Genomic DNA, 22,241 nt, shown 5'->3' with positions numbered 1-22,241 from the left:
TGTCAAGGGCCCTGAGCATTCTTGTCCATGGACAGGTCAGACTTCCCGGGGAGAACAAGGGAAAGAAAGTAACTTATTGTGAGCATCTACCCTGGTGGTGTAGTGGTCATGAAGGCAAACCATCAGATGCTCGGCGGGGCGGGAGAAAGATGAGGCTTTCTATTGGGAGTAAGATGTAGTCTCAGGAACCCCAAGGGGCAGGTCTACCCTGCCCTACAGGGTGGCCAGAAATCAGAATTGATTCTATGGCAGTGAGGTTTTTGGACCCTGGTGGCCTAGTGGAGTTTGCGGCTGCTTCTCTTCAGAAGGGAAATTTCTGTGTCTCAGAAAGCCCTCTCCTGCTCTGGCCAAACTGCTTTCTTGTCTGGAAGCCGGCACTGAATTCTGGGTTCTCCACCCTTGGCAGCACACAGGCTAAGAAAAGTTGGTGTGGGTGCCCAGGGCTCAGAGGCAGGGGCCAAGGCGGCCGAATTGCTGTGTGACATTGGGGCCGCTGCGGGGCCTCTCTGGGCCTCTTTTTCCACTTCTTCCTCAGGGGAAGCCCCAGGTGAGTCAATTTATACCTCAGCTCCGGGTTCGCGGTCTCTCGGAGGTGTTGGCGAGGCCTCACCTGAAAAACAGCCCCCCTCTCCAGCCGCAGCGAGGCGGGTTATGCAACCGCGGGTGCAGCCCGGGTGTGCTGGGGGCCTGGATGGGAGGGGTGCCGCGGGGCGGGGCGCTCGCGGCTATTCCGGGCGCAGCTATTTTTAGCCCCATTGATGAGGCTGCGTCGGCCGCCGCCGGGATTCCGGAGACGTCAATGGGCGCGCGCGTCACGGTCCCCGCCCGCCCGCCCGCCCGCCGGGGGAGGCGCGCCCGGCTTAGACGGCGGCGCGGCGGGCCGCGGGCTGCGGGGGCGGGGGGCGCGGCTGTGGCCAGGCCTGCGGGGCTGGGGGCTCCCGGGGGCGGGGGAGCGGAGCCGCGGCGGTGCGGCTGCAGCCGGAGCTCCCGGCGGCGGCGGCGGAACTGGTGGGGGGCCCCCGCGCTCCCCGGCCTCCGGGGATGGGCGCCGCGGAGGTGCAGAGTAGCTCCCCGCCGGCAGGAGCGCGACCCCGGAAAGCGGGGGTGGAGAGGCTGGCGGAGCTCGCCGTGCCAGGTGAGGGGCCGGGTAGGAAGGGGCCAGGTGGACCGTGGGGGAGGCCCGGCAGGGACGGGTGGGGGTGCTTTGCAGCTGCACCACAGTGGACTCGGGGCCGCGCTAGGAGCCCTGCGTGGAAGCTGGAGCGGGGTGGACTAGACTCCCAGCGGAACCTGCTGGCTCAGTTAGGCCCCGAGGGCGACGGCCAACGCTTTCTCAACCAGCTCGCCAAGGGTGGGGTTTGGCCCGCGAGGGGCGCCGGAGGTGGCCAGGCCGGGAGAAATTCCTTCCATTTCCCTGCTGGCTTCGGGACCGAGTTCCAGGAGCTCTGAGTTCCGCTGCCAGGAGGCCGGTCCCGAGGGCCCGGAATTGCCCGCAGGCCCTGAAGGGGTCTGAGGCGGGAAAATCAGCCCAGAGAGAGGGTCTCACGGAGTTTGGAGCGGAGCTGGGTTGGGGACTCGGAGTCTCATCTGCCAGGACAAAGTTTTTTTGTGCCTCTGAAGCCTCTTGCCTCATGGAGACCCCGTACTTGCGGGGAGCAGCCCCTCTGCTGGGAGTGTTGGGAGGCGTGGGGGGGGGGTGCCATTCCTGGACTTCAACCATTTTTGATAGGTGCCTTGGTGGGCAGAGATGCTTCAGTAGAGGCAAGCCCTTTTGAGAGTCAAGTGTGTGTTGATCTGGTTTAGGGGCTAGGGTGATGGATGTGTTGGAGACATGAAGGCTTGGTAGTGTAGGTGGATTCACATCAAAGGGTCCCAGTGGATTGGGGACATATATCACCCGGACAGGGGTCAGAAGGCATGGTCCCAGACATACTCCAAATGGCCATTTAGATTAGTAACATGGACGAAAATTTAAAGCTGACATTTTCGTAGTGCCTCTGGACTGAGGTGAATGACAAATGTATATGGAGATTCTGAATGTGGCCTGTAGGACAGACACTCCAGGCGATCCTGACTCACAGGGACCCATAGGCAGAGTAGAACTGCTCCCTGCAGGGGTTCTGAGACTGTCAGCCGTCACAGGAGCAGACAGCCTTCTCCCTCCGGCGCCTATGGGAGCAGCTGGTGGGTTTGAACCATTGACTAGTTAGCAGCCCAGTGCTTAATTCACTGTGCCACCAGGGCTCCTAACAGGACTGAAGGGTGGGGCCTATTGATTGTGACTGAGGCTGAGTGTACAGGCTTGGGCTAGGGGAGTTCAGAAAGTCAGCTCAGGAGTCAGGCTTGGTAGGAGACCTGGCTCAGCTGCCCCAAAGCCTGGGTCCCTGTTCTGTTGGTGAGAGGTTGTCACACTGTTCTCTGTAATCAGAAGCCTCTACCCTCTGCACAGATGTCGGGGGGTGGGAGGGTGGGTGGTGGGTGTTGGTGGTGGTCCCGGGCTGTCTGGGTTCTTCTTCAAGCTTTGCCAGTTCCTATCTGCGTGATCTCAGCGAAGTTGCTTAACCTTTCTGTGCCTCCCTGGTAAACTGTTTATAGCTCTTCCTCACGTTGCGGTGCAGAAACACGAAAGCACCTGGGAAAGCACTGTTTGGAGCACGCCATTCAGCAACTCCTATGTATCATAGTTAACAATAACAAGTATCATATTTAACGACGTATCATAGTTAACAACAGTAACAAGTCTGTGCCTGGGTGGGGGCGTTGGCCAGTGCAGAGGTTGTTCCCCAGGAGGCCATAGATGGTCTCAGGGCAGTGTTTAGAGAAAAGACCTACATCCTTGGTGGGACGGCAGGGGAGGAGGAGATGGTTGTTAGTTCGTTATGAGTCGGGATTGACTGGTGGACACCGAACAAGAGGAACACAGTGGGCAGGTGGTGGAGCTGGGGTCCAGGGCTGGAAGGCTTTTGGAGTCGGGGTGGGACTCACCACAGAGAAGATGCTCTGATCTGTCCGGGAATGGAAGAGGCAGCTTCCGGAGCTGTCCGCAAGGAGGCGTCTTAGCTCAGATCCCTCACCCCCCGCCCCTTGTTCACTACCACCGAGTCTATTCCAACTCAGAGGGACCCAGTAGGACAGGGTAGAACTGCCTTTGTGGGTTTCTGAGACGGTTAGCTCTTTACAGGAACAGAAACGCCCGTCTTTCTCCCACTGAGCCGCAGCTGGTTGCGAACTGCTGACCTTGTGGTTCAGATTCAGATGCACCCCCTACTAGGCCACCAGGACTCCTCTCTGTGATGCTTACTGAACATTGTTGTAGAGAAGACCCCACCTTGGTGGTCAGGCAGGATCCTCACTTCTGGTCTCATTAGGGAGACAGGTGATTGACAAGTGATCAGACACAGTGGTCTGGAGGATAAATTAAAAATAGATGAGTGTGATGGGGTGGGAGTTGGGGGGTACTCTGTGAGGAAGTGAAATGGGAATGGAAACTTGATGGATGAGAGGGCGTGGGGCAGTGACAGTCCAGGCAGAGAGAACAGCAGGGGAGGAGAGGTGGGAGTGGGGAAGACTGGGGGGTGGGGTGGGGTAGCTGGGCCAGCCTGATGCTTCCCTACTGCCCCCACTCCACTGTGGAGCCATGCTTTCTTCTCTGAGCCACCCCCAGCACAGTTCTGATTGTAACTGACTTGACTTCAACCCCACCTCACTGCCCCAGACTTGCTCATTCTTGGGGCCTAGTGTTGAGGAGTGAGTTTTGGGTGCCCGGCTCTGGCTCTGGCCCTGGCCCTGGGATGCCTTGGGGAGGACCTGGGTTCTCTGCTTGGGCCTGACTGGTTCCAGGGGATGTTTGCCGCCCCCACGCTGCTGCCTTCCTCTTCAGTATTAGGGAGACCCCCCCTTCGGGCCTGGCTGTGTGTGGGAGACTGGCTGTGTTGTTCTGGAAGCAGGTCTGAAGCCACGGACCCAGAAGTGGCTTGGACTAGGTACTCAGTTCTAGGGTGACTATATGTGTCCTCGGTTAGTTTCTCCCCGGACCGCCATGTGAGAAGGGCAGTGACGAGGCAGTGGTGGAGATCTCATTGTCCACATGGGAGCCCTGGGTTCGATTCCCAGCCAATGCACCTCAAGTACCACTTGCCTCTCAGGGGTGAGTGGAGGTGGGAGTGCTATTATGGTGCCAATCAGGTGGGTGTCAGTGGAGTTTCCAGCTGGCTACATGCTGCAGAAACCAGCCAGCAGTCCGGTCTCATGATGGAGGGGGTCAGCACAAGTCAGGGGTCAACTTGATGGCCATCACTAGTCATGTAAGTCAAGCACGGCTGTGGACCCAGCACTGCCCTAAGCCCTTTGGGTACACTGACGCCTTTCACGGCCGACGACCGGCCAGCCAGTGGTAGTTGGTTTTTGCAGTGGGGCACTGGAGGAGCAGAGGTTATGGAGCTTGCCCAACGGTATGAGTGCAGAAGCCAGGCTTTGAACCCAGGCCGTCTGGGTTCCAGCCTCTTCCTGCCCACACACTCTGTTCTCAAGGATCCTCCTACATTTGGGGATTGTCCCCTCTAAGCTGCTGGATGAGGGGTCCTGTTGGTTCTGGTCAGAAGACTGACCCCCCAGCCCCTGCCCAGGCTGTGGGGATGGAGCTAGAGCCCCTGAAAGAGAGAGGGGTGCTCCAGTCTGTTCTTTTTTTAAAAATGTATTTATTTATTTATTTATTTATTTTTAAGCAATTTATTGGGGCTCATACAATTCTTATCACAATTCATACATATACATACATCAATTGTATAAAGCACATCCATACATTCCCTGCCCCAATCATTCTCAAGGCATTTGCTCTCCACTTAAGCCCCTTGCATCAGGTCCTCTTTTTTTTTTCCCCTCCCTCCCCTTTCCCCCCTCCCTCATGTGCCCTTGGTAATTTATACATTGTTATTTTGTCATATCTTGCCCTATCCGGAGTCTCCCTTCCCCCCTTCTCTGCTGTCCCTCTCCCAGGGAAGAGGTCACATGTGGATCCTTGTAATCAGTTCCCCCTTTCCAACCCACTCACCCTCCACTCTCCCAGCATCGTCCCTCACACCCTTGGTCCTGAAGGTATCATCCACCCTGGATTCCCTGTACCTACAGCCCTCATATGTACCAGTGTACAGCCTCTGTCCTATCCAGGCCTGCAAGGTAGAATTTGGATCATGGTAGTTGGGGGGAGGAAGCATCCAGGATCTGGGGGAAAGCTGTGTTCTTCATCGGTACTACAGCTCCAGTCTGTTCTTAAAAATGGCTCCACTCCTCAGCCTACAGATGCCCTTTTGTGTGCATCCGGGGCTGCGAGACTGAGGGACTGTCCTGACCATATCTCCCAGCCCCAAGAGCTACTTGTCCTGGGTATGGGTCTCCAGCCTCATGATGTTCACCCAGGGAGGCCCTTGGGCTGCCTTGACCCCTAAGTGATGTCTGGATTCCACTCCTCCCCCGACAGTGACTGTGCGCCCTGCCTGCATCTGCCTTCCATTCACACCTTCTCTCCCTCCCAGCCCTCCACCATGGACAGAGGCCAGCCCCTGCCCCTCCCTGGTGACCAGCTCCCTGAGATGGGCCCAAAGCCTGCTGTCTGCCCTAGGGGTAAGTGAAGTGCTCCTCTCTTGTCCTTTTGCCCCCAGGGGCCCCTGAGCAGACTACCCACTTCCCCCACCCTACCACTCCACCCAGGGGGTATGGAACTGCCTGAGACGGATGTGGTTTGGGGGTGGAGGGGAAGCCCTGCTGAGAGCGGGCAAGGTACCACCCGCTTGCGAGATGAGATTTCTCTGGTGCTGAGGGTGCTGCGGGGGCGCGCAGGGGGAAGCCCGGCTCTCAGCAGGAGAGCTCTGGGCCAGGTGACCTGGGTTGCTGGGGGTGAGGGGGTGGTGACAGCAGCCCTCCAGGGCAGCGCACGCCTGCTTCCAGTAAGCTGATGGGGTAAGGTCAGGTAGGGGCGCTCTGGGCTGGGCAGGGAGGTTGAGGGCAGACCTAGGTGGCAACTGACTCCTTTCTAGGGTGTAGACATGGCCCCAGAGCTCCCTCATGAAGGGAAGGCAGACAACACCCTGTAGTGACCACTGCTCCACCATAATCGGCTGAGTCTCCCTCCCAGGTTGCCACCGTGGACAGAGGCCAGTCCCTGCCTCTCTCTGGTGACCAGCCTGAAGCCAAAGGGGGTGGCTTGAGTTTATGCAAAAGACTGTGATCTACTCGGAATGGTGAGTAGGCCATCCCAAAAGGGTGCTGGCTGCTCCCCCCATCATGGTGAGCTTGTAGGGCCCCGGAGTCCATGGGTCAGGGAGGCAACCACTATGGCTTAAGTGGACTCTGCTGATCCTATGGGCTAGGGCAGGGACAGACCTTCCACTATGGTGACAGGCAGAAGCTTGACCTGTGGCCACTCAGCGCACCCCTCCCCTGGCCAATGAAACAGTGGCGTGACAGGGTGGAGACGCCTCAGAGGTTCACCTGTTCACCTACCCCACCTTACCCCCACCCAGCACATGCAGACTCCACCTAGCGTCCAGCCTCCTGGAGCCCTGGACCAGCCCGAGCCTGATCTAAGGGGACACCCCTTCCTTGTCCGAAGGCTAGGGCTGGGGAGCAGGAGCAGCTTTTCCACCAAAATGTTCCTTGGTCCTGGGATCTGAGAGCCTGGGTTGGGTCCACTGCAACAGAGAGAGCCCTGGCCCCACCTGGAGTCTGAGGCAGGGTCCCTGTGGGTCCTCCGCCTCTTTCCCTAAACAGCAGCATCGCTAAGCAACTCCCCTTCTCCAGGCCTTGAGAGGTGCTTGGCTGACCCAGGGGCTGCCTCAGCTCCCCAGCAGCACCCCCTGTAGACTCTGTGCACAGGCTGCAGAGCGGGAGCTGGGATGGGGAAGACGTGTCCAGTGTGAGCCTGGTGGAGAGTTGGGAAGTGCTCACTTACTCCGAGGGCCAGGGTGCACCTGGTGTCCAGCTGACAAGCAGGCTCTGCCACCAACCTTAGGGCTTGGGGGGTGGGGGGAGGAATTACTGTAAATGGGAGAGGCAGGTGTCCCTGGTCAGCCGGAGATCTGGCTTGGGAAGCACGTGAGGGAGGATGACATCACTGGGCCAGTGCCTCCCTTCCCCAGCCTGCACTCCGGTGCCAGCCTATCCCTCTGGGGTAACGGCAGCCAGCCTCGGTGGGCAGGCATCCTGGGGTTTACCCGTTGTCTGGGCGATTGCGGAGGTGGGGTGGAACTCCCATGCCACAGACGTTGCCAAGGCCACCCTGAGGGGCTGCCAGCGGGGCCACATGAGCGTTGGAGCTGGTCTTGTGACGTGGGCACCTGTCTGCCAAGCCCGGGCGTGGGCCCAGGGTCACGCTCACACTGGGGCTCCCATCAGCTGATTATTTTGGGCCCTTGCTGACCTGGGCCAAAGTCAAGCCCCAGCCAAGAGGGCCCTGAGGCGGCTCCTCTCCCCAGAGACAGGCTCTGGTTTCTGCTATATAAACACAGGAGAACATGCTGGCTGGGTGTCCACTCTGAGTCCTGAGCCTGCTTTGCTGGTGACAGGCCTCCACTGGGAGGAAAGGCAGACCAGGCAGTCACGTCTCTCTCCCCACAGGACTCCCAGAGGCCACCGGCAAGAGCCCGCACCCAGCCCAGGGACACTCCCTTCGGGTGCTTGTTCAGGATCTCTGGGAGTCAGAACAGACAGTGAGGTGGAAGCTGGTGAGTCTTGGAAATGGGAAAACTGAGGCACGGGAGCTGGGCAGTGTGCATTGACCTTGAAAGGAGGGGTGACGTGGGGTGGGGGCAGGCAATGCAGGTGGCAGGAATGAGGGTGAATGGACTTGATGGCAGCTGGCAGATGAAGCTGAACTTGGAGCCGGGGGCCAGGGGACACCGGATGGGGGACATGAGCTGAATAGGGGATCCCATTCATGTTCTTCCTCAGGGTTTCCCAGTGACCCAGTCCTGGGGAGTCCTGGGTCTGCTCAGGCAGGGGGGGGAACACTCAGAAGTGAGTGTGCTGTCTGTCCGCCAGGGTGCCAAAGGATACCCACTCCCTCTCAGCAGGTGGAGACTCAGGGGTTGATGGGGTCCCCTACTCTTGCTAAGACCTCAGCCCCTTCCCTGCTTGTCTCGCCTGGGTTCCCAGCTGCCTGAGAAGCAGGACTGGGGCGAGGTCAGGCGGCTTTGCCAGCCAGCCAGCCAGCCACAAACACGCTGCCCCCGGCCCGAGGCCAGGCCTCCGACCCGACATGGAACACGTCTCGGCTCCTTACGTGGGAGGCTCCTGGGCGCGCTTGCTCCGTTCTCAAAAATAATCCCCCCCCCTTTTTGAACGTGAGTCTCTAAACGAATCCAGAGCCTGCGACTAAAAATACCAATACCGTAACAATAGGGAAATGCATCAGTCTTTCCGGCTGGCTGCTGCATGCTCTCTGAGTGGGGTTTATTTTGGAATTTGAAGTTTTGCTGGACAAGGAGGCTGGGTGGGGGCCCTCAGCGGGAGCTGGGGAATTTGATGGGTGCTGGTGGTTGTCCATGAGGTTCTGGGAGGCCCTCTGAGTACGGAGGAGGAGAGACCAGGAGTTGGGGTGGCCCAGGGGGCACGCAGGGGGAGGTGAGGAGGACGCAGATACTGAGCTTTCCCAGGGGAGTCGGGCGCTGCTAGGCCTGCGCCCCAGTCCAGCTGGCTGGCTGGCTGGACTGGCAGTTAGCTCATGTCTCTGGCTTGGGCGGGGGTGCTGGAGAGTAGCAGAGCCACTGGCCTGAGGGTGGCCCCCATGGCCTGTAGTCCTTTTACCCATTTTCTCTGGGGATTCATTGAGCACTTGCTGCGTGCACTCTGGAATGTTTCTGGGGCTGGATGGCGCTTCTTCTAGGCAGAGGGCAGACTCCCATTTCCTCTCCTCCAGCCCTGAAGGGAAGAGGGGAGATGCATCTCGGGTTCTTGGGGGGAAGGGTGCTGCTAGTTCCTCTCCCCTGCCCACTGCCAGCCCCAGGATCCTGCTGTTGGCCCCCCTGAGCCCAGACCCCTGACAGCGCTCGGTTTCCATCTGGAGCTTCTCCTGTGACTTGCTTTCCCACAGCTCCAGGACGTGGGATGTCTGCATAGTCTCAGAGAGGCCCCAGAGTCTCAGAGAGGCCCCAGAGATTGGCTTCCGGTCACACCCCAGGCCTCCGGGCTCCAGATGTCTCGACAGCCCTTCCATCTTGGACTCCTATAGGGTCGCTATGAGTCAGGATCGACTAGATGGCAGTGAGTTTGGTTCTGGTTTTGAGGGCCGGGGTCAGGGTGGGGGTGGGAATAGTGGCTGACAGGTGCTCCCTTGGGGAACCCGTTGCGGGCAGATAATGACATGTGCAATCATCTGGCAGGGCTTGGACCAGCGCCGGGAGATAAGAGCCAGTGGTCTGAGCCTGACCAGTCATCACTCCTGGTTCCCAGACTGGCCCTTGCCTGCTGCCCCAGGGCAGTTGGCATTGCCCCTTTGCCCATGCACCAGTCCCCCTGCCCACTGGCAGGAAGAGGAAGCAGCTGTGTCAGGGCTGGCACTGGGCCCTGGGGCTGAGGAGGGGAAGCTCCCAGGGCCACTTCTCAGCAGGCAGAGACAAGGCTCTCACCCAGTGCCCACCCTGTGGGAAGGGCGAGGCCTTGGTGAAAGTAAGGCAGGTTCCTGCCCTTAGCTTAGGGGCAGGCCCAGCTGAGCCAGGAGGGCGGGCAGCGTGGGAAAGGGGCTGTGTGGTTCCACTTCCTCCACTCCTGTGTACCCAACCTCATGCTACCCTGCTGGCTGGGGAGCATGCCAGCTCTGACCTGGGCTCTTTACTAATGGGTCCCCCATCCAAAGTGAGGGAGACCGGGGCCTATCTGCTAGGGAAGCTGAACTCCTTTTAGGGGGTAGGGGTGGGGCTCTGGTAAAGGGGGGCGGGGCTCTGGTAAGGGCTTGGGCCCCAGAAGGTTTGACTAGGAGGGTCAAGGCCAGGGGTATGGTTCACAAATGGTGCAGTGTAGATACGCGAGGACCCCTTTCGAATGTCAGGTGTTGAGGTTCCACCGGGCTGTCGTCGTACTGTATGCGGCTGTTGAGGGAGCGGAGAAGCAGCCCCGATGACTCCAGGAGCACCCACTCCAGTCTGTCTGCAGTGAATTCCCGTGGTGCCCACATCCATCTGAGTAGTGTCGACGCTCCCTTCCGGGCATGAATTTAGGAACTGCGGTGCAAATACATGCCACATACCGTGTGCCCATTTAACGATTCCAACACGGACACATCAGTGATGCTGTCACATTCTTTACAGCGCACTCGTCCTCGCTCTCCTGTGCCCAATCATTCCACCACCAGTTTCCATAGAGGAGCTGTGGTGGTAGTGGTGCAGCACTTAAGTACTCACCGAAAGGCCAGGGGGTTTGGACTCACCAGGACTGGCTTTTCGGCTCCTGTGAAGATTTCGGCCTCAGAAAGGCTATGTGGCGGAATAGAACCAGCACCCAACAGTAGTGACATTTTTAAGGGACACTTTTGGGGGTCAGGGGCGAGTATAACACGGGAAAGAGCACAAATCATGGCTTAATATCCTCATAATATAACTGGGTGACTTGCCCAGAGTGAACACACCCAGGGACTGGAACATAGATTAGGAAGTGGAAGCTGCCCGTCTCACCAAGGATCCCCTTCCAGGTCCTGCTGGTGCCTGCCTTTGTGGTGTGTGTGTGCAGCAGTGCAGCAGGGACTGTGGGGTCAGAAGTCGTCCCTTCTAGAGTTCAGGGTCAAGGGCAGCGGGCCCAGCACAAAACTGCAAGTTAGGAACCTGAGTGTGAATCCCGTGGCTTAGCCCCCATTTCCTCCTTAATCAGATTCCGGAACCTGAAAGGGTTAGTTCAGTGGAAGAAGGTTTGACACTTGGTTTGCCTCCTGCCAAGGCCTGTTCCTCGCACTGTGTCTCAGGCTAGGTTTTCTACAGGACAAAACCAGTGAAGCTTATGCGTATCTTTGTTTCTTTACGTGAAGGACGCAGCAGACACAACTGTAGAAACAGGCAGGCTCCAAGTCCATAGATCAGATGTCAGGCTGGAGGCTTCTGATCACAGAGTCTAAAGAATACTGGGTAGGCAGGTCAGTAGGCAACATGGCAGGCTGCTGGCTCAAGTCTAAAGACCTGAAGGTCAGAGGGCAAGCCAGATGCAGGGTCCACACTCAGCCAAAAGCAAGTAAGTTTTTCCACAGTGTCCACTTTTATTAGAAGCAGCTCCCCCCCCCCCCAGGAAACTTTCATTCTTTTGTTTGGATCAGGGCTGTGAACTAAGGTACAACTAATCTTACAGCTGATTGGCTGCTCATAGCAGATCCCATTATGGAAGAGATTACATTGTGTTAGGTCACATCATAGGGAATTACTAGGTCTTTTCTGTCAAACCATGGAAAATTAACCCAGCCAAGTTGACACCAAACCTTAACTATCATAGCATGTATGAAGAAGTGAGCTAGCTTAGGAGGGTGGCATTTGAACTTTAATCTGGAAAGATGAGCAGGGCTATGTAGATGGGAAGAAGAAGATTGTACCCAGTGGGTGAAATAGCTTGTGGAAAGGTGTAACTGAAAGTTCTTTTGTCGGGGTGGTGAGGAGTGGGGGTGATGAGGGCATACAGGCTGACTGGGGTTTTGATGAAGACACCCAACTCTGTGGCATTGTCTCTGGCTTCCAGCATGACATCATCTCTCTCCGCCTTTCCCGTGTCATCATGACCCTGTCTTACCTTCTGGTCCTTGTTTGTGATTTTGGACATGTCTGCCATCATTCCTGGCCTTCCCTCACCCGAGTCAGTGTACCCTCTGACCTTGTCCCGGGAAGCTGCTGGATCAGGCTGGCTCGTTGAGGGTTTCTGCCCAACCTGGGACCAGCTTGTACTCTGAGCATCCCAGAGCCAGTGTGCCCATGATGCCTTCCCCAGAATTGCTGCCAATTGGGCACCACCTCCCTCAGAGTCCCCAGGCCACCAGCCCTGGAGAGCCTCTGGGCTGCAGAGCCTGGGTCCCCACGTCCCTTCCTTGCCTCCCCCCTGTGTTGGCTGAGGGGTGAGTCTGATGGGAGCCCAGTTGTGTTTCCACCAGGAGAAACTGCCTTTTGCTTCTTATGCTGTGTTGACTTATTTTACCAGTGGTTTATTTAGCACCCTGGCTTCCTCTGAAGGCCTAGCCAAGGGGCAGCTGCAATTGTCCCTTTGTCCCTCTCTGAAGGGGCGGGACTGCAGCAGCCTTACAGCCGGGGAAAGTGGGCTCTGGGCTGCAGGTGGGTTGGGAGGCTAGGACCTAGGCCACAGGTCAGCCCAGCCAGCCCCTCAGCATTCTCCAGTTTCCCAATGGAAGGTGGTTGGGATGGCTGGAGGTTAGCAGAACTCCAAGCGCTAAGGCCAGGTATGAGCTGAGCCCTGATAAGTCAAGGCACAGATAAAAGCCCTGTGTGACTCACAAATCATTTTTCCGCAACTGAGGAATCCTTTTTTTCCTAAGCAAAATGGTATGTAAAAGCCCAAAGGAAAACAGAACTCGGACTGGGGTGGGGTGGGGTGGAGATCCTGGATGCGTTTTACTCCACACTGTCCTGACACTGTCACAATGACACGGTGCCTGAGAAACATCCGGAGCAGAAATGGGGTGGTGGGCAGGGGGTAGGAGAGGACCCATTCTCTGAGATGTTTGCAGAGTGCTCAGGTGGGTGGGCAGGCATGTGGGAAACGGGTGGAAGTGGGGAGCAGGAAGTGCCTGGAGGGCAGAGGGAAGTGTTATGGGGTCATTAGATGAAGTGAAAGTGAGGTGGGTGGGTGGGTGCAGCCTCTATTGATGTTGACTCACTGGTGACGCTGTTGGGTAAGTGGTAGACTGCTAATCACAAGATCGAAGGTTCAAAATCACCAGCTGCTCCTCAGGAGAAAGATGAGGTTATGTGCTCCCATACAGACAGCTCCAGAACCCCAATGTAGACTCCACTAGAGAGCAGTGTGGAGGGAGGATGGGTGGGGGCAGTGAGTGGCTCCCTCTTTTTTAACTTTCTAAGAGAGCACTTCATCTTTGCTCTCTTAACTAGCTGGTCAGGCGGCCCTAGGCCTGGGGTGGGATAGGGTGCAGAGCCCAGGAAGGCTCCAGGAGGCTCTAGTCTGTTGAGTTCTGATGCCACCCACCCTGCCAGGCTCCTATCTGCCCCACAGACGGGTGCTATGGTCAGAACGGCCCCCTCCACAGCTGCTAGGGTGGGGCGGGAGTTGAGGTGCTCTTGGACCTTTGGGGAGGAAAGCTGTCCTGGTAGGAGAGAGTGACAAGACAACCCTAGAAGAACTGGCAGTGGAGTGGGTACCCCTGCTCTGCTGTGGGGCCTTGAGCAAGTGCCCTATCTCTGAGCCCGTTTATTTCCAGAAAGGGGAACAGTTAGGCGCCACCCAGGGTTCTAAAATGCGGGAATTTCCCAAGTAGGGTGCCCCCAGAGCTGGGAGAGGGCCCGGTGAAGAACCCAGGTCCGGTGGGTGAAGCCTGCGGGTGGTGGTGTTGGGGGAAGCACTGCCCGGGAAGACCTTGTGTGGGCAATTTGGAGGGAGAGCGTAAGCAGGACCCTAACTGTCATCTGAGGGAGTGACCTCTTGGCCTGAGCCACATTGGGGAAGACCGGCACCGTGCAGTGCAGAAGCTGCACCCCGGGCGGTGCTCGGGGCGCAGGCTCGCCTGGGTTCCCGGTCCCAGCAGATGCATGCCCAGCGGCAGCAGAGGGCGAGACCCCAGGCCTCCAGAAAGAGCTCTGGAGAGGCCAAGGCGGAGGCCAGCCCGAGAGACCGGGTGTGGCCGAGCTGCCCGGGAGCAGCCCGAGGGCGAGGAAATCCTTCCCCGGGGAAGCCCCGCGGCCGCCGCTCTCCAGCGCCCTCTTCTTCGGCTCTGGCCTTCCCGGCTGGTTATTTCGGACCTGGAGGCTCCCCGACCCGGTTCTGAGTCCGGTTGGGGGGGAGGGTAGAGCCTGGCGAGGCGCGCAGCTGCTATTTTTAGCCGGCTCCGCGGGTGCTAGGACCCTATTTATAGATCAAACACTCCGCGCTCCCTGCGTCAATGGAACCCCGCGTGCGTCACGCGCGCAGACATTCCAGGCCCCCCTCTCGCCCCGCCCCCTCGGGCTCCCCGGCCCCGCGCCTCCCTCCCTCCGTCCGCCTCCCGCCGGAACCGCGCCGCCCCCCGCGCCCTTGTATGGAAAGCTCGCCGGGCTGCGTGCGTCAATGGCGCCCCCGCCCCCCCAGTGCGTCACGGAGCGCTTAAGAGGAGGGTCCGGCTGGGCCGGGGAGCCCCAGTAACGGAGGCTGTGAAACTTGGGGGAGTGTGCGGAGACTGCGGGAGCGCACGCGGGACCAGACTGCGACTCGGGGCGCTGGTGGCGGGCTAGGGGCGCAGGAACCGTTCGGCCCGGTACGTGCCCCGCAGGGAGCGTGCATCTGCATGGGTCCCTGGGTTTTCGCTTTTAGGGGTGCTGGCCGTAGGAGATGGAATATACGCAAGGGCAGAAAGGGAGTTGTAGGGTCCTCCGGCAGGAGGCCGGGTGTTCGGTGCCCCCGGGCTGGGGAGGCAGCGGTCGAAGCCAGGTGAGGGAGGACCCAGATTGATCGCGCCGCGGAGGGGGGAGTGTCAGTGCACGGGGAAGCCGCAGGGGGTTGGGGTTGGCGCCAACCTAGACTTGTCCAGCGAGAAGCTGGCTTGAATTCAACGTCCCAAGTCGACACGGTGCTCAGGACTAGGGTGCTGGCGAGGGTCTCAAGAAAGGTATCCCGAGCTGAACTTCAGCCCCGGTTTCCCAAAGGTCTTCGTTCCCCCAGCCTGGGAAGCCTCCTCTCCCGCTTGTCCCTCTTAATCGCTTAGTTTGCCGTGACCTGCCCTGGCTGTGTTCGGCGACCACCTAAGAGAATGGCTAATGCTGGTGGCCAAACAGTGAGGGGCGTTTGCTTTCTGTTGGAAGAAGTGAGTCTTCTTCGCAAGGGCAGGAGTAAGGTCCCTTTCTAGAAGCACAGGGAGTGGTGGTGTTTTTTTAGCTGTGACTTGGATCGTGTGTGTGTGTGTGTGTGTGTGTATGTATGTGTAGATGTGGAAATCCTTGTCCTTGGGGACCCTGGAGGGAGTTGTGGATACAGGAGCCTGTAGGAGGGGGGTGGCTCTGGGAGGATCTGAACCCCCAGCATCTGGGTCCCCCTTACCCTGTAGTCTTTGCAGGATGTCACAGGTAGGGAGGGTGCAGTCTCAGGCTTGTTCAAGAGAACAGGTGGAAGGAAACCACACTGCTGCCAGGACCTGCCTGAAGCCGGATTCTCCCCACTCCCTCCTTCAACTCCGCCTCTTCCTCCTCTCAGGGGACTGCTCCTCCCACCCAGTGGGTTTGGATATAGGTTCTGTGTTCCGTACCTGCACAGAGTGGAAGCTGGAGGGGGGGGCATAGGTTGGTGGGGGCTGATCCGGATGTGGGACGTCCAAGTGGAGAAACAGGATTTGAATAAGGCTGGACTGCCCTGCTCTGTGTGGCTGCCGCTCTCCTCCCCCCTCCAGCCCATCCCTGCCAGGCTGTCCCAGTGCTGCTGGGAGACGTGGCTTCCCTTATCCCTTATCGGGAGCAGGTGCCCAGGACTGCATGCTGAGAATGGGCGCCTCCAGGCAAGTGGTGCCAGAGCTCTGAGCGATTCAGTTGCCTGGGTTGGTGTGTGCCAGGCCAAGGGTAGAGGTGGCCCTGCAGGGAGGAGGACTAGGACCAGGGCTCTTGGCTGGGAGGTGGTGATTGACAGCCTTGGTCCCATTGCTTACCCCTAGATTCCTGGTACTCTTTGAGTTTCAGCTGGGATTATTCCCCAGTGGCCCCTCTCCTTGACTGATGGGCTGGAGTTACACAGACCCCAGGCAGGAACCAGGGAGGGAGGGCTGCTCTGTCCTGCAACTTCCTGCATGAATTTTGACTCATCTTTGAATTTAAGATGTGTGTGTGTTGATTGACTTGTTCTGACTTTTCATGGAGAGGTCCAGGGAGGGGTAGGCTCCTTCTGCTTCTGCATACCACCTTATGTCCTCTGCTGGACTGTTTTGAGTGCCCCCTCCCCTCGATGGTAAATGTGAGAACTAAATGCCCCGATATCTTTCCTAAGAGGCAAGAATTCAGAAGTAGGAGAGACCATTATTTCTGTTAGCACGACACTCATAAATTCAGATGTGTAATTATAAGGGGGGGAAATCTCCCTTAGGGGCTTCAAGAAGTTGGTGGGAAAATGGAATTATTAGAGAATAGAGCTTTTTTTTCTATGAACCTTTTCTGTATGGATTTTTGGACGTGTATTTGTTGCGGTGGAGTTAGGTAGGAGAATACTCAGAGAAGGTGTCTTATTTTACTTCTGGGTGTTGCCTCCTACAAAATGAAGAGGGAGAGGTGCTCAAGGCGTCGTGGGGAACTTCTTAGGGACTGGCCATTCTCTGGAAGTCTCGGGGCTTGTGCTCTCTCCCATTCCGTCTTTCTCCATCATATGGCTTTTAGAGGTCTGAAGCCAGGGCCCCCGATCCCCAAGAGAACAGGATTCCCTTTCTCTTGGCTTCTGGGAGCCTCCCAGGCAGTTCAGAGGGGGTGCCCAGCCCCAGATGACAGGACTGAGGTGCACGTGGGAGCCCCAGCCCTTGCTCAGTAGGGTGGGGGCAGGCTCAAGGGCAGCTGCCTTGGTCCTTCGGCCGCTTTCTGGAGCTGGGTGGGGTCTGGGCCTTCCTTTCCAGCCCCTCTCGCCTCTCCCCAGGGTGCCCTTCTTCCAGGCATGGAGTTGGAGGGCCGGGGTCCAGAAGGAGTTTTGCAGAAGAGAAGCCTGGGCAGGGTTGGGAATACTCCCAGGATGTGAGCCCACCTGTTCCTAGGATCGGGCATCAGGTTTTGCCGCTGCTTCTCCCAGCCCTCGCCCGCCCGTGAGGAAGGGGCAGGGGGCTGGAGGAATACAGCTGCCCCCTGTTCCAGCAGAGAAACGCTGGCCAGATGCCTTCCAGGGTTCCCAGGCTGACTGGGGTATGGCGGGCCTCCCGATGGAGCCCACTCTGGCTGGGCCACTGCCCAAGGACTCTGTGGCGTGTAGGTTGAGAAGGGTGCTCTGGCCAGGGGTCAGGATCTTGGGTTCTGTGGTTGGTCACAGCCCTCGGGCCTCTGTGTCCTGCTTCTTGCCTGGGCTTCTTGCCACCTGGCTGCCCCTGGGGCCTAGCCTATGCAGTGAGACTCGACTTGGGCACTGACTCCTCCCCTCCCGCTGGGGCTCCTCTCCCTCTCCAGAGATGCCCTGCATCCAAGCCCAGTATGCCACTCCAGCGCCGAGCCCAGGAGCCCGTGACCACCTGGCAAGCGACCCCCTGACCCCTGAGCTCAGCAAGCCCACCATGGACCTGGCCAGCCCCGAGACGGCCCCTGCTGCCCCCACGGCCCTGCCCAGCTTCAGCACCTTCATGGACGGCTACACGGGAGAGTTTGACACCTTCCTCTACCAGCTGCCGGGCACCACCCAGCCGTGCTCCTCGGCCTCCTCCACGTCCTCCTCCACGTCCTCGTCCTCAGCCACCTCCCCTGCCTCTACTTCCTTCAAGTTTGAGGACTTCCAGGTGTATGGCTGCTACCCAGGCCCCCTGAGCGGCCCCTTGGACGAGACCCTGTCCTCCAGCGGCTCCGACTACTATGGCAGCCCCTGCTCCGTCCCCTCCCCGTCCACGCCCAGCTTCCAGCCGCCCCAGCTCTCTCCCTGGGAGGGCTCTTTTGGCCATTTCTCACCCAGCCAGACTTACGAAGGCCTGCGGGCATGGACTGAGCAGCTGCCCAAGGCCTCGGGGCCCCCCCAACCCCCAGCCTTCTTTTCCTTCAGCTCCCCAACTGGCCACAGCCTCCCCCAGAGCCCCCTGAAGCTCTACCCCTCACAGGCCGCCCACCAGCTGGGGGAGGGGGAGAGCTATGCCATGCCGACCACCTTCCCAGGCCTGGGGCCCACCTCTCCACACCTGGATGGCTCGGGGATGCTGGACGCGCCCGTGGCCTCAGCCAAGGCCCTGAGTGGGACTCCCGGGGCAGGCGAGGGTCGCTGTGCCGTGTGCGGGGACAACGCTTCTTGCCAGCATTACGGCGTGCGCACCTGTGAGGGGTGCAAAGGCTTCTTCAAGGTGAGCCCCAGGCCTGCAGGGCCCCTGTGGAAGAAGTGGGGACAGCCAGGTCCCTTCCCTGGTCCGGTTTCCTCCCCTGCAGCAAAGGGGCAAGCCTGCCTGGGCTCCCCCAGAGGCAGAGGCCTCGGGGCCAGTAGGAAGGTGCCACGGGCTGAGGGGCATAGAAAGGGAGGGTCCGGGGGTCAGCCTTTGGCTTTGCTCGGCCTGCCTTCTCCCCTTCAAGGTCCCAGGAAGGGGGCCCCCCACACCCTCTTGTCCCTGGCAGGAGATGAAAGGAGCTGGGAGAGGGCTGGGGGTGGCCTCGGGAACAAGCTGTGTATTTGTCCCAGCGCTGGGTGCCCGCTTAGCTTCCCGCCCCCACCCCAACCGCTCCGGCCCGCTCTGTCTGCCCCGCGAAAGGGGCAGGCGGGCAGGAGCACAGTGAAATGGACAGGTGTCAGGGCTGCTGGGGAGACCTCGCCCCGGCCCTCACCTTCTGTCCTGGGGCAGAACGTTCCTCCAGGGCCCCCTAGACTTTCCTCTTCCTCCCCACCCCACAACCCCTGTCTCTCCCTCCCTGCCACCCAAATGTTAAAAAAATAGCTGTGAACAGAGAGCGCTTTTGTCTGCGTCGGCAGCAGGATCTGGACAGTGCCCTCCCCTGGAAGGTCCCCCCTCCCACCCCACTTTCTGACAGCCTGTTCCGTGTCACCCCCCCCCCACTCCAGCGCACAGTGCAGAAAAACGCCAAGTACATTTGCCTCGCCAACAAGGACTGCCCTGTGGACAAGAGGAGGCGGAACCGCTGCCAATTCTGCCGATTCCAGAAGTGCCTGGCAGTGGGCATGGTGAAGGAAGGTGGGTGGCTGCGATGGGCCAGGGGGCAGACCCGTCTCAGTGGGCAGGGCGGGGCCAGCTCCCTAGGTACACCTGCCCTGCTGGATCTGAGCTCGGCCTGCCTTAGGAGGGGTGGGAAAGGTGGGGGCCCCTGGGGCTCGGGCTCCCCATGTCCCAGCGTCTGTGTGCTCAGCTTTGGCTGAGGGGGCATGAGGTGGTGTCCCCCTGCCCTCACCGTGGCCTGTTTGTCTGCAGTTGTCCGGACAGACAGTCTGAAGGGCCGGCGGGGCCGGCTTCCTTCAAAACCCAAGCAGCCCCCAGATGCCTCCCCGGCCAGTCTCCTCACCTCGCTGGTCCGGGCGCACCTGGACTCGGGGCCCAGCACGACCAAACTGGACTACTCCAAGGTGAGGCCCTCGCCCCTCTGGGAGGGCGCACTCAGTGCCTGGGGTGGGGTGGGGTGCATCACTCCACACACTGAAATGAACAGGAGCCCCCTTTGGGCTGACCAGATGGGCAACTCGACACCTCGGAGCCACTTAGGCAAAAAAAAAAAAAAAAAAAAAAAAGACAGTCCTGGGGCCGGGTATGAGAAGTGGCAAACAGGAGCAAGGGCCCAGTTTCAGTTGTAGCCTCTCCCACTCCCCCAAGACGGCCAGCCCAGCGGGACCTTCGGGGGTTATGACCACGCTGGGTACCCTCGTAGTTCCAGGAGCTGATGCTGCCCCGTTTTGGGAAGGAGGATGCCGGGGACGTGCAGCAGTTCTACGACCTGCTCTCGGGGTCCCTGGAGGTCATCCGCATGTGGGCGGAGAAGATCCCCGGCTTTGCGGAGCTGGCCCCCTGCGACCAGGACTTGCTTCTGGAGTCCGCCTTTCTGGAGCTCTTCATCCTCCGCCTGGCCTACCGGTAAGCCTCTCGCCAGCGCCTTGGCCCCGTCCCCCGATGCTGCCCGCCCTGGGGCCGCCCTGACGGCCTCTGTGTCCACCCCCACCCCCAGGTCCAAGCCGGGCGAGGGGAAGCTGGTCTTCTGCTCGGGCCTGGTGCTGCATCGGCTGCAGTGTACCCGAGGCTTCGGCGAGTGGATCGACAGCATCCTGGCCTTCTCTCGGTCCCTGCACAGCCTGGTCGTGGACGTCCCTGCCTTTGCCTGCCTGTCTGCTCTTGTCCTCATCACCGGTTAGCGGATAGCACCAGGAAGCCCTGGGGGCTTGAGGAGGGGTCTGGTGGAGGAGCTGTTTAGTCCTCTGCAGGGTGGTGGTCTGGGAGGGGAGAGGGCCGTAGGGGCTGGCATCTAGCACTTCCTAGGCTCCTGCTCCTGCTCAAACCTGCTGAGACACGGGGCAGGCAAGAATCCAAGAGGGGCAGACACTTGCTCAGAGCAGCACAGCAGAAAGGCGGTAGAGCTGGGGCAGGCATAGCTTCACCTGACGCCAAAGCCCAATCAAGTCTGCGAATTAACCCCCGCTCAGAGCTACCCAAGACGCTGCTGCAGTCTGCGGTGGTGCTGTTAGTGCACTGGGCTGCAACCTGAAAGGTCAGCGGTTCAAGTCCCTCCAGAGACTCCTGGAAAGGAAGCCGTAGAAAACTGTGCGGGACTGTTTACTCAGACATGTGCGTGATGGTGGTCACCGATATGTCTGTTTTAGAAATGTTCGCTGGGGGTGTAACCCACACACAGAAAGATAGGGAGATAGGGATGGTCACTAGGCACCCGTCCAGATGCCTTCGGGGCTCCTTCCCATGCTCCACCCCCCAGCTTCCCCAGGCCTGCTGTGCTGACCCTAGCTGCCCTGATTAGCTGTGCCTGCCCCTGCACTTTACGTGATTGCTACTGTCCATGTATGCATGAACCCTCGTGTCCAGAGAGGATGGCTTCTTGGGGGGCCAGGCACAGGGGATCCTGCTCAGTTTTGATTTCCAAAGGCTCCAGAGCCCCACCACTGTCCCTCCCCTGTTGACGTCCAGTGGAACCTTAGCAGGTTGTCACACCGGATTGGCCCAGTCTGGCTGAAGAGGGCCTGGGCTGCTGTGCCTTAGGACTCGCTGCCTCTGAGGGTGTCTCAGCCACATGGCTGCCACCCTCCAGGGCTTCTCAGGCAGTCAGTAGCCTAGCCAGAAAACCAGGGTGCCTCTCCTCTCTTTATGACTTAACAAGTCTTGTCACCCCTCCCGACCTGTTTCCCCCTTGGCCTAGAAGGACATCGAGGGGAAACTTCCTTCGTAGGCTCCCGATGGGGACTCCACATGAGCTGGTGTGCATGTGAGCTTCTGCAGGGTGCCGGGGGCGGGTGAGGAAGCAACAGGAGAGACCCAGGGTTGGGGTTTCTAGGTCTTGGGTCGTCTGGCTCTGGGGTGGGTGGCTAAGTCCCATCCTTGTCTGCAGACCGGCATGGGCTGCAGGAGCCTCGGCGGGTGGAGGAGCTGCAGAACCGCATTGCCAGCTGCCTGAAGGAGCACATCTCGTCTGTGGCGGGCGAGCCCCAGCCGGCCAGCTGCCTGTCCCGCCTGCTGGGCAAGCTGCCCGAGCTGCGGACTCTGTGCACTCAGGGCCTGCAGCGCATCTTCTACCTCAAGCTGGAGGACCTGGTGCCCCCTCCACCCATCGTCGACAAGATCTTCATGGACACGCTGCCCTTCTGACCCCAGCCCCGGGAACATGCGTGCACACGCGTGTGTGCCTGCACACTGCCCCACACGTGCCTTTAGCCCATGGCCAACAGACCCCAGAGCAGAGCACCCCTCCGAGCCCCTCACTGGGCATGAGCCCAAGGCCTGCTGGCCTCCTTGTTGGCTCTAAGAGCCCTGGGGAATGGGGGGGACTCGTTCGTGGGGAGGACCCCCCACTATTGTCTTACACCCAGCCCACCCCTGGCCTTTATGTTTTTGTAAGATAAACTTTTTAACACACACTGCCATGCTGTAAATAAGCCGAACGCTGTTGTAAATACAGGAAGGAAGGGGTTAAGGTGGGAGTTGGGGTTGGGAAGAAGGGATGGGGCTCCCCGCCAGCCTCCTCCTCCATGTACATACACTGTCACCCTAGGAGGAAGACAGATGACAGAGTCTGACATTTATATTTGTGTATTTTCCTGGATTTATAGTATGTGACTTTTCTGATTAATATATTTAATATATTGAATAAAAAATAGACATGTAGCCAAAACTGGGGGTTCTGTCTATCTCTGACACCTTGTTCTCTGACCCTAATACACACAGCGAACCTAAAAATACTGCCGCCCATCAAGTCCAT

General features: G+C 59.1%; 1 protein-coding gene across 4 annotated transcripts; it reads left to right on the top strand.

Annotated features, from left to right (window-relative positions):
* The first annotated feature begins 957 nt into the window (after nt 1-957).
* Nucleotides 958-22,144, top strand: NR4A1 (nuclear receptor subfamily 4 group A member 1). 4 transcript variants are annotated; one of them, XM_075551654.1, is made up of 10 exons: nt 958-1,135; nt 5,532-5,619; nt 7,612-7,718; nt 9,086-9,255; nt 17,301-18,172; nt 18,880-19,009; nt 19,244-19,395; nt 19,695-19,897; nt 19,989-20,167; nt 21,375-22,144. In XM_075551654.1, exons 4-10 carry the CDS (start codon nt 9,231-9,233, stop codon nt 21,629-21,631), a joined length of 1,818 nt encoding a protein of 605 aa, XP_075407769.1. In that variant the 5' UTR covers nt 958-1,135; nt 5,532-5,619; nt 7,612-7,718; nt 9,086-9,230; the 3' UTR covers nt 21,632-22,144. The 4 variants fall into 4 exon arrangements, with proteins under 4 accessions (XP_075407769.1, XP_075407771.1, XP_075407768.1 ...); XM_075551656.1 differs by lacking the exon at nt 9,086-9,255 and having other exon boundaries at nt 959-1,135; XM_075551653.1 differs by lacking the exons at nt 958-1,135; nt 5,532-5,619; nt 9,086-9,255 and adding an exon at nt 6,106-6,236.
* The last annotated feature ends 97 nt before the right edge of the window (nt 22,145-22,241 follow it).

This window comes from Tenrec ecaudatus, chromosome 6 (assembly GCF_050624435.1).
Source record: "Tenrec ecaudatus isolate mTenEca1 chromosome 6, mTenEca1.hap1, whole genome shotgun sequence".
NCBI lineage: Eukaryota > Metazoa > Chordata > Mammalia > Afrosoricida > Tenrecidae > Tenrec > Tenrec ecaudatus.
This window is presented reverse-complemented; position numbering and strand designations above follow the sequence as displayed.

Bases quoted from the DNA above. Each gene is read 5' to 3' on its own strand.
- NR4A1 (XM_075551653.1), top strand. From the start codon at position 6,208: ATGCAAAAGACTGTGATCTACTCGGAATG. The intron at 7,719-17,300 runs GTGAGTCTTGGA...CTCCCTCTCCAG, and splicing joins AGACAGTGAGGTGGAAGCTG to AGATGCCCTGCATCCAAGCC. The intron at 19,396-19,694 runs GTGAGGCCCTCG...GTACCCTCGTAG, and splicing joins CCAAACTGGACTACTCCAAG to TTCCAGGAGCTGATGCTGCC.